This window comes from Piliocolobus tephrosceles, chromosome 4, assembly GCF_002776525.5.
Source record: "Piliocolobus tephrosceles isolate RC106 chromosome 4, ASM277652v3, whole genome shotgun sequence".
Lineage (NCBI taxonomy): Eukaryota > Metazoa > Chordata > Mammalia > Primates > Cercopithecidae > Piliocolobus > Piliocolobus tephrosceles.
In genome coordinates this window covers 117,338,623-117,350,764 of record NC_045437.1, presented here as the reverse complement: position 1 = coordinate 117,350,764, position 12,142 = coordinate 117,338,623, and the positions used below count along the sequence as shown (strand labels likewise).

Here is a 12,142-nt window from a genome sequence, read left to right as displayed (position 1 = left end):
AGTTTTTTGTATTTTTTTAGTAGAGACGGGGTTTCACCGTGTTAGCCAGGATGGTCTCGATCTCCTGACCTCGTGATCCGCCCGTCTCGGCCTCCCAAAGTGCTGGGATTACAGGCTTGAGCCACCGCGCCCGGCCCCACTTTTTTTTTTTTTGAGACAGTCTCTATCTGTTGCCCAGGCTGGAGTGCAGTGGCGCAATCTCGGCTCACTGCAAGCTCCGCCTCCGGGATTCACGCCATTCTCCTGCCTCAGCCTCCCGAGTAGCTGGGACTACAGGTGCCTACCACCACGCCCGGCTAATTTTTTGTTTTTTTAGTTGAGATGGGGTTCCACCGTGTTAGCCAGGATGGTCTCAATCTCCTGACCTCATGATCTGCCCACCTCAGCCTCCCAAATTGCTGGGATTACAGGCGTGAGCCACCGCGCCCAACCGAGAACACTTTTTATGTTAATTTCTCTTCATGGAGTTTCACGAACCACTCAGGGAAGATAAATTGAACCCTAGATCAGAGGGAGGAGCAGCTCCCTGGTTGGTTATAAATTCTCAGGGGAGATTTTTTTTAACCCCTCTATTTGGAACTCATAGCAAAAAAAAGGCAGGCATCCATGTTTTTATTGTGTGCTGGTAGATGCACATTTTTCTAGACTATTTTCCTGTGTCTATAACCTTTTGTGGGTTTTGGATTTGTGGTGATCTCAGTTCATCTTCCCATCCTTAGCCTCAGATGGCCCAAGGCTTCATTTTTCTGTCCCTACATGAGCTCTCAAACCTTCAAGTGCTCAAACTGCCTATTACTCGTCTTTAATGAAATAGGCACAGAAATTGTGAGTATCTGGAAATGAACAGCAGTTTGATATTTTAATGATATCTAAGTGTGGGATCAGTGTGCTTGTATTTTGTCATTGTTTTTCTTTTCGTTTCGGGCCTGCCCTTGGTGACAGGAGCAGCAGCTCTGACGCCAGGGTAGCCGTGCATACTCCCAGGCTGACTGTTCCAGCTGTTGTTCCCTTCTCACTTTTGGGCCATAGGGGTTTTCCTTACTTTCTTGCAGACTTAGCTATGGATTTAAAAGGATGTGTTATAACAAAGTGCTAGTGTTACCTAGCATTCTGAGGTGTTCTGTTTTAAAAGGGTGCTTCAAGTGCTATTGTATGCCCTTGGCAGAAATAGAAATGCTCTTCTGTTTTCATGTTGACTTTTGAAATCATTTTAACATGGAGTTATTTTTCCTCAAAGGACCTGGAGCAGTTGGCTAAAGAGCAAGACAAAGAGTCAGAGAAACAACTTCTACTCCAGGAAGTGGAGAATCACAAAAAGCAGATGCTCAGGTAGGCAGGGCCTGCCCCCGCCAGCAGCCTCTGCTGGCTCACTTGTTCCCTGTGAGCCTTGCACGTGTATTTGCCTGACTTACTGGCAATTTTTTTTTTTTTTGAGGGACAGTGTCGCGCTCCATGACCCAGGCTGGAGTACAGTGGTCTGATCTTGGCTCACTCCGCCCTCTGCCTCCCGAGTTCAAGCAAGTCTTCTGCCTTAGCCTCCTGAGTAGCTGGTATTACAGGCACCCGCCATCACCCCTGGCTAATTTTTGTATTTTTAGTAGAGACAGAGTTTCGCTATGTTGGCCAGGCTAGTCTCTAACACTGTCTTCATGTGATTCACCCACCTCAGCCTCCCGAAGTGCTGGGATTACAGGTGTGAGCCACTGCACCTGGCCAATTGCGTCAGTTGCACATGGGTGGAATGTTCTCTCCCAATCAGTAATTCTCAAGTGGGGGCGAGTGGGGAAGGGATAAATAGGGCCTATTTGAGCAGGTGGAGCTGTGCATAGTTTACAAAAGCATATTTAACATTATACTGTATTGTGTATTTTTAACCAAAAAATATAATTGCTTTTGTAATACAGGGTCATTTTTTTATATAAGGATAATTGGTACCAGAAAAAAATCTACAGAAAGAAAACTTGCTTAAGGTGGACCACAATTTAGAAGGTTTTAAGTGGGATGCTATCTAAAAAAAAAAAAAAAAAAGCAACAAAAACCGTAAATTAAACAAAATTGAGATCAAAAGATAAAACCAACATTGAGGTTGTAATTGCAGGTGTGTGCTAATCCTTGATTATATAATTATAGCTATATGCCATTTCTTGTTATTGAATTGGGAGAGGTTTAACTTTTCCGATGAAATTGCCAGACAACGTGAAACAGTATCTTTCCCTTCACATTTGACTTTTGTAGCAATCATAAAGAGGGTTTTTCCAAATATCTTTGAGGTATTCAAATCATTCTCTCTTTTTTAAAAATTTATTTTTGGCCGGGTGTGGTGGCTCATGCCTGGAATCCCAGCACTTTGGGAGGCAGAGGTGGGCAGATCACGAGGTCAGGAGTTCAAGACCAGCTTGACCAACATGGTGAAACCCTGTCTCTATTAAAAATACAAAACTTAGCTAGGCGTGGTGGTGGGCACCTGTAATCCCAGCTACTCGGGAGGCTGAGGCAGGAGAATTGCTTGAACCCGGGAGGCAGAAGTTGCAGTGAGCTGAGATCGCCGCACTCCAGCCTGGATGACAGAGTGAGACACCATCTTAAAAAAAAATTTTTTTTTTTTTAAAAAAATTAAATTTTAGAAATGAAGTCCCGCTCTGTTGCGCAGTCTGGAGTACAGTCATAGCTGACTGCAGCCTCGAACTCCTAGGCTCAAGCGATCCTCTCACCTCAGCTTCCCAAGTAGTTGGGACTATAGGCACACTCCACTGTGCCTGGCTAGATCATTCTCTTTTGAAACCCCTGCTAAGTTGTCATTCATATGGGTTTTCTCTTTGTCTCTTGTTCAGTGGTCTGCCTCTGCCAGATCTGTATTTGTGGCTTTGTGTCTGATTTGAGCAATTTGCCAGCATCATCTTCCCTGAAAGCAGCTGTGTATGTAACAGTCAGCTGTCAGGAGGACCCCGATTGGCAAAAACACGGCCACGGGGAGGCCAGTGTAAGCAGAGGGAGGGCTGTATGAGTGGTGGGCAGTGATCCAGGGCTTGGCTGTTTCGCGATTACTTTATGTTATGATGGCTTTTGCTTTCCTGAGCCACCAAGCCTACTCAGATTATAAACACTGAGTACAGAGGAGCCCTTGTATAAAGTATAGTAAGTTATGCCAGACACGCTCAGCTTAGCATGGGTTTTAAAGCTGGGAATGGCCATCCACGATGTGGCATTACAGGCCAGAACAGAGAAAGCTGTCAATGTATACTTTGGGGCTGGGTGCAGTAGCGCACACCTATAATCTCAGCACTTTGGGGGCCGAGGCAGGAGGACTGCTTGAGCCCAGGAGTTTAAGACCATCCTGGGCAACAAAGCAAGACCCCATCTATTAAAAAAAAAGTTAGCTGGGGGCATGGTGATGTGTGCTCCTAGTCTCAACTACTTGGGAGGCCAAGGCAGGAAGGCAGTGGGCTTGGGAGGTTAAGTCTACAGTGAGCCGTGATCATTCTGCTGCACTCTAGCCCTAGGAGACAGAACGAGACCCTATCTCTTTTCTTTTTTTTTTTTGAAACAGAGTCTTGCTCTGTCACCCAGGTCGGAGTGCAGTGGCGCAGTCTCAGCTCACTGCAAGCTCTGCCTCCCGGGTTTACGCCATTCTCCTGCTTCAGCCTCCTGAGTAGCTGGGACTACAGGGGCCCGCCACCACGCCTGGCTTCTTTTTTTGGATTTTTAGTAGAGACGGGGTTTTACCGTGTTAGCCAGCATGGTCTTGATCTCCTGACCTCGTGATCCACCCGCCTCGGCCTCCCAAAGTGCTGGGATTACAGGTGTGAGCCACCATGCCTGGCTGACCCTGTCTCAAAAAAAAAAAAAAAAAAAAAAAACACTTTGGCAGTTGAAACAGTAGTTGTGCTTGCTTGGGTCATCATGCTTGTCACACCATACAGTGAGTATCTGTTTGCTTGTCTTTTTCCCAAATGAATGTGTGGTGGTAGAGGAGAGGTACAGACCCCTTATTCATCTCTGGATCCCAGGGCCCTGCAGAACCCCCTTGCAAACTGTTTCAGATGTAATGGATTCTTTAAAGTGGTAGGTGTGAAACGGTGGAGGAGGTGCTCATTAAGACCTTCAGCATAGAGGTGCTATTAGAAAACCACCCTATCAGTTCATGTACTCTGTGTTTTGAGTTTTGAGTATTTCTAGAGATTAGCACGATTGGTTTGAGCTGGCTACATAAGAGTTCTGAAGTATGAGTTTGATTCTTAGACTCAGTTAGCTTTTTCATAGTCTATCAACAACTGTCACATTTCTTTTTTTTTTTTTTTTTTTTGAGATGGAGTCTCACTGTCATTGCCCAGATTGGAGTGCAGTGGCGTGATCTTGGCTCACTGCAACCTCTGCCTCCCAGGTTCAAGTGGTTCTCCTGCCTCAGCCTCCCAAGTAACTGGAATTACAGGCACTTGCCATCATGTCCAGCTAATTTTTGTATTTTTAGTAGAGACAGGGTTTTACCATGTTGGCCAGGCTGGTCTTGAACTCCTGACCTCAAGTGAGCCACCCACCTTGGCCTCTGAAAGTGGGATTACAGGCGTCAGCCACCACGCCCAGTCAACTGTCATATTTCTAACTCCAGGAAGCTGTTCACCAACTTTCCGTTATCACCCACAAGTTAGCACAAGTGACGGATGTAGATCAGCTGTGTCAGTCAGGACTCTGCTAACCCATCATGTTTCTGTTGTTCATGATTGGTCTGTAGTACAGAAAGAACAACAAACCTTGAAGAAATATTTTGAAAGATTGGCTTCTTGTGTTTTTTTTTTCTTTTCTTGAGACAAGGTCTTACTCTGTCACCCAGGCTAGAGTATAGTGGTACCATCATGGCTCACTGCAACCTCCACTTCCCAGGCTCAGGTGATCTTCTCTCCTCTGCCTCCTGGGTAACTGGGACTACAGGCATGCACCACACCATGCCTGGCTAATTTTTTGTATTTTTAGTAGAGATGGGGTTTCTCCATGTTGCCCAGGCTGGTCTCGAACTCCTGGGCTCAAGCAGTCCACCCACCTTGGCCTCCCAAAGTGCTATGATTACAGGTGTGAACCACTGTGCCTGGCCACCATTTTTCATTTCCTACAAACTATATTAACTCAGCAGCTGAAGGGCCAGAAATGGTTGTTCAAGATACTGGAGATGAGTAAGTCATGGTTCTCAAGGGATGGCACCAACTAATATATAGGCCATAGCAGTACAGCCTTAGAGGCAACAGGACAGAAGAAGAGCCTGTGTGCCCAGATGGGAAGTTTGGATGTCTCCCTGAGTCCGGCCATTGTGGAGCTGTGCACAGAGGAGTGCCATGTTCACAGGCCCTTGGGCTGACAGGGGTAGAGGGACAGCTACAGAGCCTCCCCGTGATGGCCTTCAGGGTCTGGTCAAGGGGTATCAGGACCTGAGCAAGAACAGTTGCTGGGGGACCAGGGGGAGGAAGTGGCAGGAGTTGGGATGGGCTCTGAAGGCCATGCCTGGTGGCCTTCCCCCATGGTGGCCTTCCCCCTGGTGGCCTTTGTTGGTGGGAAGTGCCGTGAATTGAACTGACTTATGGCCTGGTGGAGTGGACACACTCACACATGAACCTTCCAATTCCAGCAATCAGACCTCATGGAGGAAAGCTAATCTCACCTGCAAAATTGCAATCGACAATCTAGAGAAAGCAGAACTTCTTCAGGGAGGAGATCTCTTAAGGCAAAGGTACCTATTATTTTATTTTTCTGGGCTCTGATAAAAATGGATAACAATTGGCAAGGTGTACAACCCACTGTAGGAAACCCCCTCTTGTTTTCAGCTTGGTGTTTAATTTGATTGTGTAAGTAATTTTTTTTTTAAGTTTGAAAGAAATGCATACTTATTTGTAGTAAATTGGTAAAGTATGAATTACAAAATTAAAATATCAATTTTTTTTTCCTGAGACAAAGTCTCACTCTTGTAGCCCAGGCTGAAGTGCAGTGGCGCCATCTCGGCTCACTGCAACCTCTGCCTCCCGGGTTCAAGTGATTCTCCTGCCTCAGCCTCCCGAGTAGCTGGGATTACAGTTGCGCGCGACTGCACCCAGCTAATTTTTTGTATTTTTAGTAGAGAGGAGGTTTCACCATGTTGGCCCGGCTGGTCTTGAACTCCTGACCTCAGGTGATCCACCCACCTCAGCCTCCCAAAGTGCTAGGATTACAGGTGTGAGCCACCGTGCCCAGCCGAAAATATCGAATCTTATTACTCATAAACATTTTGGTATATTCCCTCCCTCATTTTTACTTCTTCTACATTTCTTACAAAGTCAAAATTGTACCATATATAAAATTCATATTCTGCTGTTTCAGCACAAGAGTTGCTCATTTAAAAAAAAAAACAACTTTTTAAGCCTAATTCTGACAGTACATAGTATGTAGATTGTATGTTAATACAGTCCCCTGTGTGTGTTTGCATTTCTAATGTTTCAGGAGTGTAAGTAATACACCAGGGTACGTCTTAGAACATAAGGCTTTATCTGCATTTTGGATGTCTCCTTTGGAGGGATTTCCAGGGATGAGATGATTGAGTCAAAGGATTGAACATTACCAAGGCTCCTAAATTGGCAAATTGCTTTACAGAAGGCAGCACTGGTTTATGTTCCTACTAGCAGTCCACAGGGGCGTGGGTCTCAGCATACCCTTTCCAGCATTGAATGTGATCATTTAAAATATATATACTAATTGGATAGGTAAAACATGAGATCTCATTTGGATATGGGGCCTTCTTGCAGGGAGGCTTTTGTTGACATTCTTCCCCTTTCTCTTCCTCTGAACTTTTAGGAAAACCACCAAAGAGAGCCTGGCCCAGACGTCCAGTAGCATCACTGAGAGTCTCATGGGGATCAGCAGGATGATGGCCCAGCAGGTCCAGCAGAGCGAGGAGGCCATGCAGTCTCTAGGTAAAGCCGGGCCTGGAGCAGGAAGCTTCTCCCAGAGACACTGCTCTAGGGCCCTTGTCCCAGCACCTCCACTCTGGGCTCCTCCACCACAGCCCACACGAAGTTCACTGACTTGGGTGGCTTCTCCCTCATGAGATGACTTGACACCGTGGTCTTATCCAGAGTGGGATGTGCTGCTCGTATTTCTCTCTCTCTTTTTTTTTTTTTTTGAGATAGAGTTTCTCTCTTGTTGCCCAGGCTGGAGTTCAAGTGATTCTCCTGCCTCAGCCTCCCGAGTAGCTGGGATTACAGGCATGTGCCACCACACCCAGCTAATTCTGTATTTTTAGTAGAGACAGGGTTTCTCCATGTTGGTCAGGCTGGTCTCAAACTCCCGACCTCAGGTGATCTGCCCGCCTCAGCCTCCCAAAGTGCTGGGATTACAGGCGTGAGATACTGTGCCCGGCCCATATTTCTATTTACTAGAAGACCCCACACCCCTATCAATGTTTCCTCAGGGGGAGCATTTGCAGGGGCCCATGTGAAAAGCAGAGGTCCCCAGCCCCTCTCCTAGAGAGGGTGTTGGCAGGGCTGGGTAAGGGGCCTGGGAGCCTGATTTTCAGTGAGGGCTCTGGGGACCCATATGGCCTGGCAAGTTTGGGAATCGTTGCTTTAAGAGATGTTTGGTGAATCGGCTGCTGGTAGGACTGCTAGGACCTCAGTTTACAATGATACCCCCCAACGTTATTTTTCCTATGAGTTCCTTTTAAAAGATGTGAATCACAGGCTGCAGGAGAGACTGCTTGAGGCCATCTGGTTTCCTCCAATAGTTTTCCCAGAGTGTCTCCTATGTGACGCAGAAGAACATCAGCCTTCCCCAGGGTCCTTCAGTATAAGACAACAGAAAAAGGGTGTTTACTCCTTAAAACGCTTTTGGAAAATTGCACACATGGACAAAAGTAGAAAGCATGGTATCCTGAATCCCCTGAGCCCATTACCCCAGCCAGTCTCCTTTCAGTTCTACCCTCAGCCCATCCCCCATCTGGATTATTTTGAAGGAAATCCCAGACATCGTCCATAAATATCTCAGTACAGCTGTCTAAAAGATAAGGGACTCTTTGGGGAAAGAGCAGAAACAACCCCGTAACTACAATACCGTGATCACCCCTAGAAATTATAATTTTGAACCACTTTTTTTTTTCAGTGTGCTAAAGAGGCAGAAGCAAAAGGATAGCAAGCAGGTGACCCCAAGGTCACTCCCTGGGCTTGCAACTTACCTGAACATTTGGGCTCGGAACCAGCCAGGGGCTTCCTCTCAGTGTGTGCTTGGAGAGAGAGGGAGCAAGGAGACAACTTGGCCTCTGAGTCCAGGGCTTTTTTTTTTTTTTTTTTTGAGACGGAGCCTCGCTCTGTCGCCCAGGCTGGAGTGTAGGAGTGTAGTGGCGCCATCTCGGCTCACTGCAAGCTCTGCCTCCCGGGTTCACGCCATTCTCCTGCCTCAGCCTCCCGAGTAGCTGGGACCACAGGCGCTGCCACCACTCCTGGCTAATTTTTCGTATTTTTAGTAGAGACAGGATTTCACTGTGTTAGCCAGGACGGTCTCCATCTCCTGACCTTGTGATCCGCCTGCCTGGGCCTCCCAAAGTGCTGGGATTACAGGCATGAGTCACTGCGCCCAGCCGAGTCCAGGGCTTTTATGCTGTGGTGTGGTGACAGGACACCCCCTGCTAAGAGTGGGAAGGAGACACAAATGCTGGTGGCTTCTGGGGTGTTGAGAGGGTTCCAGTGTTCTCGGGGCCCATTTCGTAGAAGCGATAGCTATTGAAGAAAAGGGAAGAATACAGTTCTTAACCCCTTTCTTATGCCTCACAAATTCAGCTTGATTTAAAAGCCTACGAGGACCATAATTTTGAAACAAAAAGCTCATTAGGAATATGGTGTCTGGAATTTGCTGTACAATTGCAGGAGTTGGGAGTTGTGGGAGAGGGGGACAGGATTTCAGAGGTTGGTGGTCTTTAGTTATGGGTGGTGGACACATGACATTTCATGATATGCTGTCTCCTTTGTGATGGTTCGAAATTCTCCATAATAATAAAGTTTAGAAGGAAAGGCCTATCAGGGTTTTGAAATTGCAGCAGGCAGGCGTGGAGAAAGTGGGCAGAGAAGGATTCCTGTTCTGTGTTTTCTCCTTTTATCTGTCATTTTCAAAACGCTGCTGTGTTTCCTCTGATAATTTATCTTATTTACTTGTTAGCTTTTAATTTTGTGAAAAGGTAACACATACAACATAGAGAAGGATAAAAACTCCAGCCCAGGACTGCCAGCAGAAATGTAACAGGAGCCACATATGGAACTTTAAATTTTCTAGTAGGCACATTTTAAAAAGTAAAAAGAAACATAAGAAATTAATTTTAATAAGATAGTTTATTTAATCCATTATGTAAAATATTGTAATTTCAACATACAACTAATATTAAAAATTATTGAGATATTTTACATTCCTTTTTCTCTTTTTTTTTTTTTTTTTTGAGACAGAGTCTCGCTCTGTCGCCCAGGCTGGAGTGCAGTGGCGCGATCTCGGCTCACTGCAAGCTCCGCCTCCCAGGTTCACGCCATTCTCCTGCCTCAGCCTCCCGAGTAGCTGGGACTACAGGCGCCCGCCATCTCGCCCGGCTAGTTTTTTGTATTTTTAGTAGAGACGGGGTTTCACCATGTTAGCCAGGATGGTCTCGATCTCCTGACCTCGTGATCTGCCCGCCTCAGTCTCCCAAAGTGCTGGAATTACAGGCATGAGCCACTGCACCTGGCCCTTTTTCTCATATTAAGTCTTTGAAACATTGTGTGGATTTTGGCCAGGCACAGTGGCTCACACCTGTAATCACAGCACTTTGGGAGGCCGAGGCAGGTGGATCACCTGAGGTCAGGAGTTCGAGACCAGCCTGGCCAACATGGTGAAACCCCATCTCTACAAAAAATACAGAAAGAAAATTAGCTGGGCATGTGGTGCATGCCTGTAATCCCAGCTACTCGGGAGGCTGAGGCAGGAGAATCATTTGAACCCGGGGGGTGGAGGTTGTGATGAACCAAGATCATGCTACTACACTCCAGCCTGGATGACAGAGTGAGACTGCATCTCAAAAACAAACAAACAAAAAAACGTTTTGTGGATTTGACACTCACTGACATCTCCATTTGGATTAGCCACGTTTTTATATGCACAGCAGCCTTGCATGTCTAGGGGCTGCCATATTGGCCAGCACAGCTCTGGGCAGTACAAAAGGGACACAGAAAAGATCACTCTCTGTTCTGACCTCCAGCTGACCCCTACCTGTCAGCCCTCTGGTCCACTTCCCAGAGGCAACCACTGTTACCAGTGTCTTTTAAAAAAAAAATCTTGTGATCCTCCAAGCTTTTGTAACTTAAGCAAATGAAATACTATTTTATCTCCCTGTTTCTTACCTAAATGGAAACATTTCACAGGTGTTCCTTTACACTTTCCCTTTTCACTCAACGTATTCTATTCAGTGGCTTTTCTGATGATGCCTCACGCTGTTTTGTGAGAGAACCTCGCCAGGTACACCTTCTACCCTCAGCGTCAAGTCCAGATACCCATACTCAGAAATACATCTGACTCTGGGCACAATGATCCCTTAAGGGATATTGGCCTCTTCTTAGGTGTCACCTTCTTAAAGCTACAGCCAGGGTCCCTGGACTGAGGGACTGGCATGTGTGAGGGCTTAAGGCAGAGCCTGGCACACCCTTGCCCTTTTGAGATCCTGCAAAGAGCCAGTCTGGCCAGCAGATGTCCTAGAGGCCACACCTCACAGGTGGAAGGTTCTGGTGCCTTCGGCTGCTGCCCCAACACAGACCTCACATTGCCCACCCAAGATCCTTGGGTTGGTTTTGTGGCTGGTGGTTCCCCTGAACAGCGTCCATCTGCTTCAGAGAGCTGAGGAGGTGGCTGGGTGAGCAAGCCTCTTCTGCCCTTCTCCCTGGTGACATTCATGTTCAGGGACTCCCAAACAAACCACCTCACTCTCTGGAGCTGATGGGACCTGGGGAGGAGCCTTTCCTTGTCCACTCCTTGGCTGGTCTCCACATGCTTTGATTCCAGCTCAGAGGAACTCGCTTGAGAATGCTGGTTTTTATCAGCGTCCCAGCCAGCAGAGTGAGGTCTTTGGATCTTGAGCTGCAGTCTCTCTGAGTTCGGCCTCCTTCCTCTCTTGTTTCAGTCACTTCTTCACGAACGATCCTGGATGCAAATGAAGAATTTAAGTCCATGTCAGGGACCATCCAGCTGGGCCGGAAGCTTATCACAAAATACAATCGCCGGGAGCTGACGGACAAGCTTCTCATCTTCCTTGCGCTGGCTCTGTTTCTTGCTACAGTCCTCTATATCGTGAAAAAGCGGCTCTTTCCATTTTTGTGAGATCCCAAAGGTGCCAGTTCTGGCCCTTTCAGCTCCTGTTTTTCAGGATCCTGGTTCCTGAGCTCTAGGCTGCCAAGCTGAGCCACACATCCCTCCATTTGTGCCAGTTGCCTGCAGGTTGGATGGAACATAGTGCCCCACTTTTCTGCAAGTGGCTGGCTTGTAAAGGGTGAACAGAGCCATGGGAGGCAGGCCAGTCATTGGGATGCCGCCCTGGGGACATAGAAACTGCCCCCTTCCGCCATCATGCACTACGGGAGGCCGCCGCCACTGTGTGGGGCACTTAAAGTCCAGCCTCCAGGACCCGGTGCCTCTCCTGTCTCCCTCTCCCACCGTGCCCTTAAATGCCAGATCTGGTGGAGTGAAGAGAGAAGAGGTAGGAAGAAAGGTGATGAAAACTCCTGGTCATTCCTTGAATAAACTTGATTTTATTTAATAGAATAAAATGTATTGGATTTTGTAAGATAGCCCTCTGGGAATGTGTGCTCCTCTTTCCTTTTTTCTTTTTTTTTTTTTTTTTGAGATGGAGACTTACTCTGTCGCCCAGGCAGGAGTGCAATGGTGCAATCCTGGCTCACTGCAGCCTCTGCCTCCTGGGTTCAAGAGTTTCTCTTGCCTCAGCCCCCCAAGTAGCCAGGATCACAGGCATGCACCACCACACCCTGCTAATTTTTGTAGTTTTTTTTTTTTTTTTTTTTTTTTTTTTTTGAGATGGAGTCTCGCTCTGTCGCCCGGGCTGGAGTGCAGTGGCTGGATCTCAGCTCACTGCAAGCTCCGCCTCCCGAGTTTACACCATTCTCCTGCC

The 12,142-nt window shown here is 47.1% G+C and overlaps 1 protein-coding gene across 1 annotated transcript in view; it reads left to right on the top strand.

The window, feature by feature from the left end:
* BNIP1 (BCL2 interacting protein 1) overlaps positions 1–11,804 on the top strand; it is a 21,412-nt gene extending 9,608 nt beyond the window's left edge. The window contains exons 3-6 of the mRNA XM_023218957.2: positions 1,238–1,329; positions 5,615–5,716; positions 6,811–6,929; positions 11,141–11,804. Of these exons, the coding sequence (XP_023074725.1) occupies positions 1,238–1,329; positions 5,615–5,716; positions 6,811–6,929; positions 11,141–11,337 (510 nt within the window). The 3' untranslated portion in view covers positions 11,338–11,804. The remainder of the gene's footprint in view (positions 1–1,237; positions 1,330–5,614; positions 5,717–6,810; positions 6,930–11,140) is intronic.
* The last annotated feature ends 338 nt before the right edge of the window (positions 11,805–12,142 follow it).